Consider the following 15,879-nt stretch of genomic DNA (forward strand, 5'->3'; position numbering starts at 1 on the left):
AACACGGACTTTCAACTCCCTCCAAAGGTTTTCTATAGGGTTGAGATCTGGAGACTGGCTAGGCCACTCCAGGACCTTGAAATGCTTCTTACGAAGCCACTCCTTCGTTGCCCTGGCGGTGTGCTTTGGATCATTGTCATGTTGAAAGACCCAGCCACGTTTCATCTTCAATGCCCTTGCTGATGGAAGGAGGTTTGCACTCAAAATCTCATGATACATGGCCCCATTCATTCTTTCATGTACCCGGATCAGTCGTCCTGGCTCCTTTGCAGAGAAACAGCCCCAAAGCATGATGTTTCCACCACCATGCTTTACAGTAGGTATGGTGTTTGATGGATGCAACTCAGTATTCTTTTTCCTCCAAACACGACAAGTTGTGTTTCTACCAAACAGTTCCAGTTTGGTTTCATCAGACCATAGGACATTCTCCCAAAACTCCTCTGGATCATCCAAATGCTCTCTAGCAAACTTCAGACGGGCCCAGTCATGTACTGGCTTAAGCAGTGGGACACGTCTGGCACTGCAGGATCTGAGTCCATGGTGGCGTAGTGTGTTACTTATGGTAGGCCTTGTTACATTGGTCCCAGCTCTCTGCAGTTCATTCACTAGGTCCCCCCGCGTGGTTCTGGGATTTTTGCTCACCGTTCTTGTGATCATTCTGACCCCACAGGGTGGGATTTTGCGTGGAGCCCCAGATCGAGGGAGATCATCAGTGGTCTTGTATGTCTTCCATTTTCTAATTATTGCTCCCACTGTTGATTTCTTCACTCCAAGCTGGTTGGCTATTGCAGATTCAGTCTTCCCAGCCTGGTGCAGGGCTACAATTTTGTTTCTGGTGTCCTTTGACAGCTCTTTGGTCTTCACCATAGTGGAGTTTGGAGTCAGACTGTTTGAGGGTGTGCACAGGTGTCTTTTTATACTGATAACAAGTTTAAACAGGTGCCATTACTACAGGTAATGAGTGGAGGAAAGAGGAGACTCTTAAAGAAGAAGTTACAGGTCTGTGAGAGCCTGAAATCTTGATTGTTTGTTTCTGACCAAATACTTATTTTCCACCATAATATGCAAATAAAATGATAAAAAAACAGACAATGTGATTTTCTGGATTTTTTTTTTCTCAGTTTGTCTCCCATAGTTGAGGTCTACCTATCATGTAAATTACAGACGCCTCTCATCTTTTTAAGTGGTGGAACTTGCACTATTGCTGACTGACTAAATACTTTTTTGCCCCACTGTATATATATATATATATATATATATATATATATACTAGATGGTGGCCCGATTCTAACACATCGGGTATTCTAGAATATGTATGTATATAGCAGCCACATAGTATATAGCACAGGTCATGATATATTCTTGAATACCCGATGTGTTAAAACAGGCCACGCAGTATATAACAGTGGCCACGCAGTATATAACACAGCCTAAACAGTATATAACACAGCCCACGCAGTATATAACATGGCCCAAATAGTATATAACACTGGTAACGTAGTATATAGCAGCCATGCAGTATGTAACGAAGCCCACACAGTATATAACATTGCCCATGTAGTATATAACACTCCCCACGTAGTATATAGCAGCCATGTAGTATATAACGCAGCCCACACAGTATATAACACTGCCCATGTAGTATATAGCAATGTGGGCACTATATGCGTGGTTAAAAAAGACTTAAAATAAAAAATAAACATATACTCACCTTCCGAAGGCCAATTGAAGTCCTGGTGCCTGTGTGCGGTGCACATGGAAGCTTCCGGTCCCAGGGTTGGTATGAGCGCAGGACCTGTGATGAAGTCGCAGTCACATGACCGTTACGTCATGGAAGGTCCTTCTTGCATAGCATCCTTGACAATAGCAAGGTGACATTAACCCTTCATTACCCCATATCCCACCACTACACGGGAATGGGAAGAGAGTGGCCAAGTGCCAGAATAGGCGCACCTTCCAGATGTGCCTTTTCTGGGGTGGCTGGGGGCAGATGTTTTTAGCCGGGGGGGTCAATAACCATGGACCCTCTCCAGGCTATTAATATCTGCCCTCAGTCACTGGCTTTACTACTCTGGCGGAGAAAATTGCGCGGGAGCCCACGCCAATTTTTTCTGCCATTTAACCCTTTAATTTAATAACTAGAGAGCCCAAATGTTGCACATACACACTACTAACTAGGGTTGAGCGAAACGGGTCAGCCAGATTCAGGAGTCGCCGACTTTTGGCAAAGTCGGGTTTCATGAAACCCGACCCGACCCCTGTGTGGGGTCGGCCATGAGGTCGGCGATCTTCTGAATCTGGAATCGGAATTCCGATACCGATTCCCGATATTTTTAAGATATCGGGAATCGATATCGGAATTCATATTAATGTGTAAAATAAAGAATCAAAATAAAAAATATTGAAATACTCACCCTCGGACGCACCCTGGTTGTAACCGGGAGCCTTCCTTCCTAAGAATGAGCGCCTGAAGGGCCTTCGATGACGTCGCGGCTTGTGATTGATCGCGTGAGCGGTCACATGGGCGTCACGCGACCAATCACAAGCCGCAACGTCATCGAAAGGTCCTTCAAGCGCTGATTCTTAGGAAGGAAGGCTGTGGGTTAGAACCAGGGCGCGTCCGAGGGTGAGTATATTCCTAATAGGTAAATACTCACCCTCGTACGCGCCCTGGTTCTAACCCGCAGCCTTCCTTCCTAAGAATCAGCACTTGAAGGACCTTTCGATGACGTCGCGGCTTGTGATTGGTCGCGTGACGCCCATGTGACCGCTCACACGACCAATCACAAGCCGCGACATCATCGAAAGGTCCTTCAGGCGCTGATTCTTAGGAAGGAAGGCTCCCGGTTACAACCAGGGCGCGTCCGAGGGTAAGTATTTCAATATTTTTTATTTTGATTCTTTATTTTACACATTAATATGGATCCCAGGGCCCGAAGGAGAGTTTCCTCTCCTTCAGACCCTCGGAACCATTAGAAACCCAATGCACTGCATTGGGTTTCGTGTTTCGGCCGACCCCGACCCCGACTTTTCTATAGGATCGGCCGATTTCACTCGACCTGACTTTTGAAAAAGTCGGGTTTCGTGAAATCCGACCCGATCCTATAAAAACAAAAGTCGCTCAACCCTACTACTAACATTAGTAGTGTGGAAAATGCAAAAAAAATGGCGATATGAGATGGTTTACTGTATGTAAACCATGTCTCATATCATGTCGGGTTTAGGAAGGAGATAGCAAAAGCCGGCAATTGAATTACCGGCTTTAAAGCTATCTCGCGCTGGATGAAATATTAATATATATATATGTGTGTGTCTAACTGACATATATATATATATATATACATATAAATATATATATATATATATATATATATATATAAACAGTATATATGATGTTACAATTTTTTGAGAACATGGATCCATTGTATGTCTGTATGTCGGTTTTGCAAGCCTGTGAGAAAATCTCGCAGTACGGATGCCATACGGATTACATATGGAGGATGCCATGCGCAAAATACGCTGACACACGCTGCCTACAGAGGAGATACAGACCACTATTTTGGGGACTTTTCAGCGTATTACGGCCGTAAATTGCGGACCGTATTTTTATACGCTGAGTGTGAGGCCGACCTAACCCTGTGTGAGGGCTGACTGACTGTAGGGCAGTACGGAGAGGGCACTGACTGCGGGGAGGAAGGAGCGACCATTTTGCCGCCGGACTGTGCCCATCGCTGATTGGTCATGGCTGTTTGCCATGACCAATCAGCGACTTGGATTTCCATGACAGACAGAGACCGCAACCAATGAATATCCATGACAGACAGACAGAAGGACAGACAGAAAGACGGAAGTGACCCTCAGACAATTATATAGTAGAATAGATGGTGGCCCAATTCTAACGCATCGGGTATTCTAGAATATGTATGTATGTATATAGCAGCCACATAGTATATAGCACAAGCCATGTAGTATATAGGAGTACTACGTGGCCTGTGGTATATACCATGTGGCTGCTATATACATACATACATATTGTAGAATACCCGATGCGTTAATATAGGCCACGCAGTAAATAACAGCCCACATAATATATAACACAGCCCACACAGTATATAGCAGCCACGCAGTATGTAACACTGGCCACGTAATATATAACACAGCCCACGTAATATATAGCACAGCCTGCATAGTATCTAACAGTGGCCACGTAGTATATAGCATGCAGTATAGAACACAGCCACGTAGTATATAACACTGACCACGTAGTATATAGCAGCCATGTAGTATATAACGCAGCCCATGCAGTATATAGCAGCCACATAGTATATAATAATGCCAATGTAGTATATAGCAGCCATGTAGTATATAACACAGCCCACGCAGTATATAACACTGGCCATGCAATATATAGCACAGCCCACGCAGTATAGAACACAGCCCACATAGTATGTAACACTGACCAGGTAGTATATAGCAGCCATGCGGTATCTAACACAGCCCACATAGTATTTAGCAGTGTGGGCACCATATCCCTGTTAAAAAAAATTAATTAAAATAAAAAATAGTTATATACTCACCCGCCGGCGGGATCCAGCGTAGATCCAGCGAACCTCTGGCGATGCGCGTGGTTGCCGCCATCTTGCGTTCCCAGGATGCATTGCGAAATTACCCAGATCACTTAGCGGTCTCGCGAGACCGCTAAGTCTTCTGAGTCATTTCGCAATGCATCTCAGGGACCGGAAGCTGGCGGCAGCGCATCGTCGGACTACAGAAGGTGAGAATAGCAGGGTTTTTTTTATTATTATTTTTAACATTAGATCTTTTTACTATTGATGTTGCATAGGCAGCATCAATAGTAAAAACTTGGTCACACAGGGTTAATAGCGGCGGTAACGGAGTGAGTTACCCTCGCCATAATGCGGTTCACTACCGCTGGCATTAACCCTGTGTGAGCAGTGACTGGAGGGGAGTATGGAGCAGGCGCTGACTGCGGGAAGTATGGAAGTATGGAACAGGCGCCAAGCATGACTGCAGGGGAGTAGGGAGGGACTAATCAGATTGTGGCCATCGCTGATTGGTTGTGGCAGCCATGACAGGCAGCTGGCGAGGCCAATCAGCGACTTGGATTCCATGACAGACAGAGGCCGCCACCAATAAATATCCGTGATAGAAGGACAGACAAACAGACAGAAAGACGGAAGTGACCCTTAGACAATTATATAGTAGATATATATATATATATATATATATTTTTTTTTTTTTTTTTTTGTTTACCTTACCTGACTTAATTCTTTTAATAATGGGTCATCATGTCTTTCAAAATGAAGGCTTAATGCAGTGGTTTCTATCCAAGCATTGTCTGTATTCCTTGGATCATCCACATACCCTTTGTAGACCTGTAATAACAATAAATTATGCATTATGGCTAAAATAATAAACTAAAATCAATTATTCATTATCTGAGTAAAACGCTTTAATTTAGCTACTCTTGCTCATAAAATTTCATAACTGTTTTGTTATTTATACTTATTTAATTTTCTATTACAACATTAAACTTATCTGGCCTTACGATACAATTCTGCAGTCACTCTGAATGCTGTGAAGATCTTCCAGTGCCAGAGCTGATGGCCATCAGTCATGTGACTCCAATAATGCGATTTGCTTACTTACTACAACATTCCATCTACACTGTACCCGACCTCAGTCAAAACACTTGCATTAAGCAAGTCCACGCCCATCTACTTGGCATGTGTATGCAAATAACATACTTGCAGTCACACACCTGCTGCTCCCGCCACCGGCAGCGGAGAATCCTTACAGTACACGGTGTATGCCAGGGATCCCCAACTCCAGGCCTCGAGGGCCACCAACAGTGCAGGTTTTCAGGATTTCTTTAGTATTGCATCGGTGGTAATGTGATCATCTGCACAGGTGATGATTCCAACCCCTGTGCAATACTAAGGAAATCCTGAAAACCTGCACTGTTGGCGGCCCTTGAGGCCTGGAGTTGGGGACCACTGGTGTATGCAATGTGAGGGTTCAAAACTCTGCAGTCATATAGAGTGACTGCAATCTTGTCACCTAAGGCCAGACAACCCCTTTAATGATGAGGACTATTTGGGATGGAGCAATAATACCATCCAAGTAATTGTGCTACTGGTTTTTCATAACATATTGTACTTTTCCTTTTTACCTGATATTAATGATGAGTAAACATGCTCGAATAAGGTGTTATCTGAATATCTTTAGCCATGAAGTATCATTTCTCCTTGCGGAGATCGACATGCTAAGCATGCCGAGATGAGGAGACTTCAAGCCGCGATGCTCCTCTGGGTAATATGCTAATTATGCAAATTGTCTCTTCGGAGAGGAAGAGAGATAGAACTCTAGTGCCACCTATTGGAAGGTAGCAATCATACTTGTTAATCAGAAAAAAATTGCACACTTTCGTGAGGTACTGTATGATTTTTTTTTTGCAAATTATGCAGCATTCACACACAGGAAAAAGGACAACTAAATCAACTTTTCAATTTAAATAATCCTCCATACAATTGCCCAACTCAAATTGTAGTTGCTAATTTTTGGAGCTTAATCTGTTACATTCTTCTGCCTAACAGAAACTGCAAATGAAAAGTCGAGGGTAAAACTGATCTACCATATTGAAATGCTTCTAACTAGTAAAATTGTAAAGTTTTTTGGTACAATTTAGCACTTTATTTTCTTTTTATTATTTTTCCTTAACTGTAATTACCATTTTTTTTGCCTAAGTGTTTTATCTCTAGTGCAATGGGCCACAAGTGCAGTATAGTTAGGCAATTAGTGAATCATCCATCTAGTGTTTGTTCTGCATGGCCTTTAACCAGATTTTAAAGGATGTTTCCACTACTGTGATACTGATATCCTATCATGGGGATGAGCTTGGGATAGGTTTTCAATATCAGATCAGTGGATGTTCTGGCACCCAAACCTGATCAACTGTTGTTCACTCCTGCAGAATCCAGCTGTAAACAGCAGGGCTGCCACTAGGAATTTCTGGGCCCCATACTGGAAAAATTTTCGGGGCCCCTTTGAGACTCTGCCCAGGCTCCACCCCTCGAACTGTCCACAGTCCCACTGCTCTCTCCTGGAAAAACTCCACTTCTCACCAATCACACATTAACAGTTCCCATCACCAGATCACACATAGAGTCAGCAGCTTTTGTTTTGGCCAAAAGATTTTTTAAGCCGCCACCACGACAAGGTAGACTCTTTTGGCTGGGCCCTATTCTACGCTAACCTATTAAACATTTGTTAAAATACCCAATACAATTTTGGCATATTTTTATTTATTTTTAATAAACCCGTAGAAGCGCTGTTTCAAGCGCAAAAAGGCAGTCGTCTCCTCCTGCACACTCCTCTCACTGCCCTGTTCCCCCGAGCCGTGAAGATGTTTGTCTATATTTGAGTAAAGGAACTTCTGACTACAGGACCAGTGAGTGCTGCCACATTTGTTCTATGATTTACCATGATTTGATCTCTTATTTTCACGCGAGCACCTCCATTTACTTATTGGATTACCACTTACTGAAAGTCTCCAGTCAGCATCACTTTGGATTCTGTAGCTGTGCAGCTCACTTTTTTTCTTTTTTTTTTCTTTTGTTTTATTGATTAACAAGTAGCTTTCTTTCTTTCACCAAAAATAAGCCCCTTCAAAACTTAAAGATATGACTAATCCACATGCTATTCATCTCATTAAATCTCTGGCTCTCCTTATCCAATGCTTCCAATGTTCCTTGCCAGGACGCACTATTCATCTCAGTAAATCTCTATCTCTAGCTCTCATTATCCAATGCTTACAATGTTCCTTGCCAGTCTGTGCGTCCTGGTCCCTCCCAGCGTTCAGGAAATGAAGTTCGGTCAGTCACTGAATACTGCGGGTAAATGCAGCTGCATGTAATTTGCTGAATGGTCATTTCCTGTGGGTTGAGATGGACTCGGAAGCAAAAAGATGCTTCAGTACACCAGTAGCAGAAAATCAGTGGGGTGAGCAGAATTAGGATATATATGATTAAAAATCCGACACTCAAAATAAGTGTAGCTCATTCATACAGGTAAGCGGTATTTAAACAAAATTTGATGTTTCCTTCTCACTGAACTTCATCAGATATACGCATCTCTCCGTCACGATTACTCTATACTGCCATATTCCAATTTGTCTGATTTGTCCCATACTGTGCATATTTGATGAAGGTCAGTGAGATTGAAACATCAAATTTTGTTTATACATCTTACCTATATGAATAAACTGCATCAACTTTGAGTGCTTGATTCCTATTTATATACTTCATGGGATGGGGACCATATCTGTGCACCTAATAGCTGACGGAGTGTCGTACTTAAGTTATACAGAATTAGGATTGGTGATATTTTTTGACTTTCAAAGAGACTTAGATTTTGATGACAGAAAGTAAAACTATCTGGTTATCACTTGAGTCAAGAAGGAATATGAAATCTGACTTTTTTGTTAGCTGACTGAGGAAATATCATGTTAGGAAGTATCATCGTATTTGCGATATACACTACCATTAACTTCCAGAATGCTGGACAAAGGAATTAAGCACATACATACTATAAACGCACACAAGCAATTTCAATATACGGTACGTTTTTAAACACGAGTTGCATACTATACGTAAGAAAACTACTGCCGTCGACAAATAAAGGTTTAGGTCATGGCAAACTATTAGAATTCAGCTCTTACTTGTTCAAAGCTGATTTGAAAATAAACTGTAATTAATCTTTGTAGCTGTGGTCAATAGGGTTGAGCGAAACGGGTCGGCCATTTTCAGAAGTCGCCGACTTTTGGCAAAGTCGGGTTTCATGAAACCCGACCCGACCCCTGTGTAGGGTCGGCCACGAGGTCCGCGATCTTCTGAATCTGGTATCTGAATTCCGATACCGAGTTCCGATATGTTTGCAATATCGGAAATCGGTATCGGAATCCATATTTAAGTGTAAAATAAAGAATTAAAATAAAAAATATTGCTATACTAACCCTCTGACGCGCCCTGGTACTAACCGGCAGCCTTCCTTCCTTAGAATCAGCGCGTGAAGGACCTTAGATGACGTCGCGGCTTGTGATTGGTCGCGCGACCGCCCATGTGACCGCTCACGCGACCAATCACAAGCCGCGACGTCACCGAAGGTCATTCAAGCGCTGATTCTTAGGAAGGAAGGCTGCCGGAAAGAAGCAGGGCGCGTCCGAGGGTGAGTATATACCTAATAGGAATAACTATAAAAGTAAAAGTCGCTCAACCCTAGTGGTCAATAGTTTACTGCATAAGGCAGATTTTGAGTACAATGCACCTTAAATTGAATAATGAATAATTAGATACTGCCTGGTTGGTGTTTCAAGAGAAAACATTATTACAATTATTTCACTATGTCAGGTAACAGCCAGGGGATCGCAGAGATATCCCTCCGTTTGCCACCAATATGTCAGGGAACAGTTGGGAGTTCTCGCAGAGATTCACAGCTGTCTCGTTTTTTTCACAAACCAGCACAAGACAATTACGCATTTGACTGAGAATTGATAGACGAGGACAAGGCTGCTTTCGAAACTAAGAATGTTATTGGGCACTTCTCAGTTAACATACAGTACACAAACATCCAATTCCAATGCGTGGAATGTCGATTTTGCAAGTGTTCCCACCTTCAAAGAACGGAGAGGTCTGTCATCTTTATTGTAGGTACTAGTGATGAGTGAGTATACTCGTTACTCGAGATTTCCCGAGCATGCTCTGGTAGTCTCTGAGTATTTTGGCGTGCTCGGAGATTTAGTTTTTGTCGACGCAGCTGCATGATTTTCTGCTGCTAGACAGCTTGAATACATGTAGAGACTGCCTGTTTGTTATGCAATCCCCATATGTATTGAAGCTGTCTAGCAGCCGCAAATCATGCAGCTGACAAAAACTAAATCTCCGAGCAAGCCAAAATACTCAGACAACCAGAGCATACTCGGGAAATCTCGAGTAACAAGTATACTCGCTCATCACTAGTAGGTCCACTTCAACTGTGAGAGAAAGTCTAAAAATAAAATCCAGAATATCACATTGTATGATTTTTTACATAAGTAATTTGCATTTTATTGCATGAAATAAGCATTTGATAGAATAAAAAACAGAGCTTAATATTTGGTACAGCAATGACAGAGGTAAGACATTTCCTGTAGTTCTTGACCAAGTTTGCACACACTGCAGCAGGGATTTTGGCACACTTCTCCATACAGATCTTCTCGAGATCTTTCAGGTTTTGGGGCTGATTCTGGACAACATTGAGTTTCAGCTCTCTTGAAATATTTTCTATTGGGTTCAGGTCTGGACACTGGCGAGGCCACTCCAGGACCTTGAATGCTTCTTACGGAGCCAATCATCAGTTCCCCTTGGTGTGTGTTTCAGGCAATTGTCATGCTGGAAGACCCAGGAGCGACCCATTTTCAATGCTCTTACTGACAGAAAGAGGTTGCTGGCAAAAATATCTTGAAACATGACCCAATCCATCACCTCTTCAATACGGTACAGTCATCTTGTTCCTTTTGCAGAAAAGCACCTCCAAAGGATGTTGAACCCATCATGATTCATAGTTGAGATTCTGTGCTTGGGGTTGTACTCATCATTCTTCCTCCTTACACGATGAGTGGAGTTGATACCAAAAAGTTCTATTTTGGTCTCTTCTGACCACTTAACTTTCACGCATGATTCTTCTGGTTCATCCAGATGTTCATTGGCAAATGTCAAATGGGCCTGGACATTTGCTGGTGTGAGCAAGGGGCCTTGCTTGCTCTGCAGGACTTTAACCCATGACGGCATAGTGTTTTACCAATGTTTGAGACTGTGGTCCAAGCTATCCTCAGGTCATTCACAATGTCCTCCTGTCTAGTTCTGGGTGGATTGCTGACCTTTCTCAAAATAATGCTTACCCCACAAGGTGAAATCTTTCATGGATTCCCAGGAAGATTGACAGTCATCTTATGTTTCTTCAAATTTCTAATAATTGTGCCGACAGTTGTTGCCTTCTTAGCAAGCTGCTTGCCTCTTCTCCTGTAGCCCATCCCAACCTTGTGCAGGTCTACAATTTTGCCTCTTGTGTTCTTAGCTCTTTGGTCTTGGCCATGGTGGAAAGGTTGGAGTGTGATTGAGTGTGTGAACAGGTGTCTTTTATATGGGTAATGAGTTCAAACAGGTGCAATTAATATAGGTAATGAGTGCAGAGTAGGAGGGCTTCTTAATCAAAAACTAACAGATCTGTGAGAGCCAGAATTCATGCGATTGGTAGGTGATCAAACATTTATTTCATGCAATAAAATGCAATTTAATTAAGTAAAAATCATACAATGTAACTTTCTGTTTTTTATCTTTAGATTCGGTCTCTCACAATTGAAATATACCTACGATATAAATTATAAAAATGACAGACCTCTCCATTCTTTGACAATGGGAAATGTTGTGAACTCTGCTCTTGGGCTCCCTCCGGTGGTTATGAGTGGTAGTGCTGCTGTCTTTGGATCGCAGCATTTATCAGGTGTGTCCACTTATTGCAATTTGGACAGGGCTATTTAAGTCTTGCTTGATCCTTTAGTCAGTGCCAGTTGTCCATTGTTTTTGGAGGATTCACATCCCTGCCTGGTCTCTCCTGTTTTGCTGTTCTTTTCAACAAAGATAAGTTCTGGCTTTGTTTTTGATGTCCACATGCTGTGTGCCTTATAGTTTTGTGCATTTTCATGTTTTGTCTTGTCCAGCTATGTCTGTGTAAGGATTTTTTGCAGCCAAGCTGTATCTCTGGAGATGCAGATTTACCCTCCATGTCTTTAGTCAGATGTGGAGATTTGTATTTTCTGTGGTGGATATTTTAATACTGACCGCATAGTACTGCGTCCTATTCTTTCTTTTTAGCTAGTAAGGCCTCCTTTGCTAAATCCTGATTTCAGTCTGCGTATGTCATTTCCCTCTCCTCTCACAGTCAATATTTGTGGGGGGCTGTCTATCCTTTGGGGATTTTCTCTGAGGCAAGATAGTTTTCCCGTTTCTATCTTTAGGGGAAGTTAGTCCTTGGGCTGTGTCGAGGTGTCTAGGGAGTGTTAGGTACATCCCACGGCTACTTCTAGTTGCGGTGCTAAGGTCAGGGTCTGCGGTCAGTACAGGTACCACCTTCTCCAGAGTACGACACATGCTGCTCCTAGACCACCAGATCATAACAGGGAAAGCTTGCTAAATCATTAGTGAATCAAATACTTAATTACCACATTATATATATATATATATATATGTATATATATATATACGGTACAGACCAAAAGTTTGGACACACCTTCTCATTTAAAGATTTTTCTGTATTTTCATGACTATGAAAATTGTACATTCACATATTGAAGGCATCAAAACTATGAATTAACACATGTGGAATTATATAATTAACAAAAAAGTGTGAAACAACTGAAAATATGTCTTATATTCTAGGTTCTTCAAAGTAGCCACCTTTTGCTTTGATGACTGCTTTGCACACTCTTGGCATTCTCTTGATGAGCTTCAAGAGGTAGTCACCGGGAATGGTCTTCCAACAATCTTGAAGAAGTTCCCAGAGATGCTTAGCACTTGTTGGCCCTTTTGCCTTCACTCTGCGGTTCAGCTCACCCCAAACCATCTCGATTGAGTTCAGGTCTGGTGACTATGGAGGCCAGATCATCTGGCGTAGCACCCCATCACTCTCCTTCTTGGTCAAATAGCCCTTACACAGCCTGGAGGTGTGTTTGAGGTCATTGTCCTGTTGAAAAATAAATGATGGTCCAACTAAACTGGATGGAATAGCATGCCGCTGCATGATGCTGTGATAGCCATGCTGGTTCAGTATGCATTCAATTTTGAATAAATCCCCAACAGTGTCACCAGCAAAGCACCCTCACACCATCACATCTCCTCCTCCATGCTTCATGGTGGGAACCAGGCATATAGAGTCCATCCTTCACCTTTCCTGCATCACACAAAGACACCATGGTTGGAACCAAAGATCTCAAATTTGGACTCATCAGACCAAAGCACAGATTTCCACTGGTCTAATGTCCATTCCTTGTGTTCTTTAGCCCAAACAAGTCTCTTCTGCTTGTTGCCTGTCCTTAGCAGTGGTTTCCTAGCAGCTATTTTACCATGAAGGCCTGCTGCACAAAGTCTCCTATTAACAGATGTTGTGGAGATGTGTCTGCTGCTAGAACTCTGTGTGGCATTGACCTGGTCTCTAATCTAAGCTGCTGTTAACCTGCGATTTCTGAGGCTGGTGACTTGGATAAACTTATCCTCAGAAGCAGAGGTGACTCTTAGTCTTCCTTTCCTGGGGCAGTCCTCATGTGAGCCAGTTTCTTTGTAGCGCTTGATGGTTTTTGCAACTGCACTTGGGGACACTTTCAAAGTTTTCCCAATTATTTGGACTGACTGACCTTCATTTCTTAAAGTAATGATGGCCACTCGTTTTTCTTTACTTAGCTGCTTTTTTCTTGCCATAATACAAATTCTAACAGTCTATTCAGTAAGACTATCAGCTGTGTATCCACCTGACTTCTGCATAAAACAAATGATGGTCCCAACACCATTTATAAGGCAAGAAATCCCACTTATTAAAAAACCATTCCCGGTGACTACCTCTTGAAGCTCATCAAGAGAATGCCAAGAGTGTGCAAAGCAGTCATCAAAGCAAAAGGTGGCTACTTTGAAGAACATAAGACATAATTTCAGTTATTTCACACTTTTTTGTTAAGTATATAATTCCACATGTGTTAATTCATAGTTTCGATGCCTTTAGTGTGAATTTACAATTTCCATAGTCATGAAAATATTGAAAAATTTTTAAATGAGAAGGTGTGCCCAAACGTTTGGTCTGTACTGTGTATATATATATATATATATATATATATATATATATATATATATATAAAATATATACTTGGGTACGCTCACTGTGAAGCTCTTCAATAACCCAATAAATACTTGTTGCCACCGTCAATCGTTTATGCACACCCATGTCAGGGTTGCAGTTTGCAGGCTAAGAGGAACAAAGTTATTCAATTTGTATATATTTAATCCAAAAATGTAGGCAGTGTTTATAAAAGTATGCACAGGTTAATTAATAAACAAATTATTTCATCTTACTTCAATACTTTCATTTAACAATTGTTGAAATTTCTCTAAGAATTTGTACTTTAAAATCCTCTTTAGCTTGTGTGGAAGTGTTTCCTCTGGTCCAAGTGAGCCCTGGTGATAAAAAGATGAATAGGATTAGTGGCTTTTATTGACTTTAGCCGGAAAGTATTTAAGTTTTAATTTTCCTTGCCAATAAGAATAAAAAAGGTTGTCCACCACAAAATAATAATTATAAATTCTAACCTACCTATTACCCTCACACCCCTACTCCGTAGCGCTGCTCTTGTACCCTGTCATTCTCTGAGCTTAATCTTACAGTCAGTATAAGACATGTGTTAGCTCCTTGTAGCAAGTAAATCCCTCAATGTTATTTATATTCCAACATTGATTAATGTGTAAAATGGTCTAAATGAAGCAAGTAGCTAACATGAATGTGTGTGTGTGTATACCTTGTATAAAATAAAACAAAACCACATAGGAAAACATAAGTGGACTGCTATGAGGACCAAAGCAAAGCCCAGTGGATAGGTCTCAGACACAACATTAGAATGGGACACTCCAAAATATGCCAATGTATAAGAAAAGAAACTGGAGCAGCACTGTCCAAATTGGTATTTAAAAAGGTATAAATTTATTGAAGTTAACCATATCTGAATACAATTATATATAAACATTTTACAAAACATGTATATGGAGCGCCCGCTAGGGTCCTGGGGTACTCGGGCCAGGTCCGGTGGTCGTTAAAGGGGTGGTCACGGTGGCAGTGACCATGTCCAAGTTAAAGGAAAGGACTTTAAAGTTAATTTAATAATGAGTGTTTGGCACGCCACCTGTGGTATTCAGTCAGGGATAACCGACGCTGCTTAACCCCTTCATGACCTTGGGATTTTTTGTTTTTCTGTGTTCGTTTTTCACTCCCCTCCTTCCCAGAGCCATAACTTTTTTATTTTTCCAACATAATAAGAAAGGATTGCAAATGCACTCACCGACTGCAGTTCAAAGTGTTTATTCCAACAACAAGTGAAACATCTTCACGGCACGGGGGAAAGGAAATTAGCCAGGGAGAGTGCGGCAGGTCTGCCGCACTCTCCCTGGCTAATTTCCTTTCCCCCGTGCCGTGAAGATGTTTCACTTGTTGTTGGAATAAACACTTTGAACTGCAGTCGGTGAGTGCATTTGCAATCCTTTCTTATTATGTTGGATTTATACAGACTTTTTTCATGCAAATAGCACCTCCCTCTCTTTCCCAGACTGCGAGATCAAAACAAATGAGCCTATTGTAAGTTTCTCTGTGTGTGGGAGGTTGTGCTGCTCTGGTTTTCTTTTGTATTGTTTTTTATTTTTCCGTCAATTTGGCCATGTGAGGGCTTATTTTTTGCGGGACGAGTTGTACTTTTGAACGACTTCATTGGTTTTAGCATGTCGTGTACTAGAAAACGGGAAAAAAGTTCCAAGTGCGGTGAAATTGCAAAAAAAGTGCAGTCCCACACTTGTTTATTGTTTGGCTTTTTTGCTAGGTTCAATAAATGCTAAAACTGACCAGACATTATGATTCTCCAGGTCAGTACGAGTTCATAGACACCTAACATGACTAGGTTATTTTTTACCTAAGTGGTGAAAAAAAAATTCCAAACTTTGCTAAAAAAAAAAAGATAATTGCGCCATTTTCCGATACTCGTAGCGTCTCCATTTTTCATGATCTGGGGTCGGTTTA

General features: G+C 41.7%; 1 protein-coding gene across 1 annotated transcript in view; it reads right to left on the bottom strand.

Moving 5' to 3' along the window:
• TRPM2 (transient receptor potential cation channel subfamily M member 2) overlaps positions 1-15,879 on the bottom strand; it is a 1,329,765-nt gene that overhangs the window by 82,451 nt on the left and 1,231,435 nt on the right. Inside the window, exons 32-33 of the mRNA XM_069733764.1 lie at positions 14,175-14,276; positions 5,280-5,396 (exon numbers count right to left, since the gene is read on the bottom strand). Coding sequence (XP_069589865.1) covers positions 5,280-5,396; positions 14,175-14,276 — 219 coding nt within the window. The remainder of the gene's footprint in view (positions 1-5,279; positions 5,397-14,174; positions 14,277-15,879) is intronic.

This window comes from Ranitomeya imitator, chromosome 7, assembly GCF_032444005.1.
Source record: "Ranitomeya imitator isolate aRanImi1 chromosome 7, aRanImi1.pri, whole genome shotgun sequence".
NCBI lineage: Eukaryota > Metazoa > Chordata > Amphibia > Anura > Dendrobatidae > Ranitomeya > Ranitomeya imitator.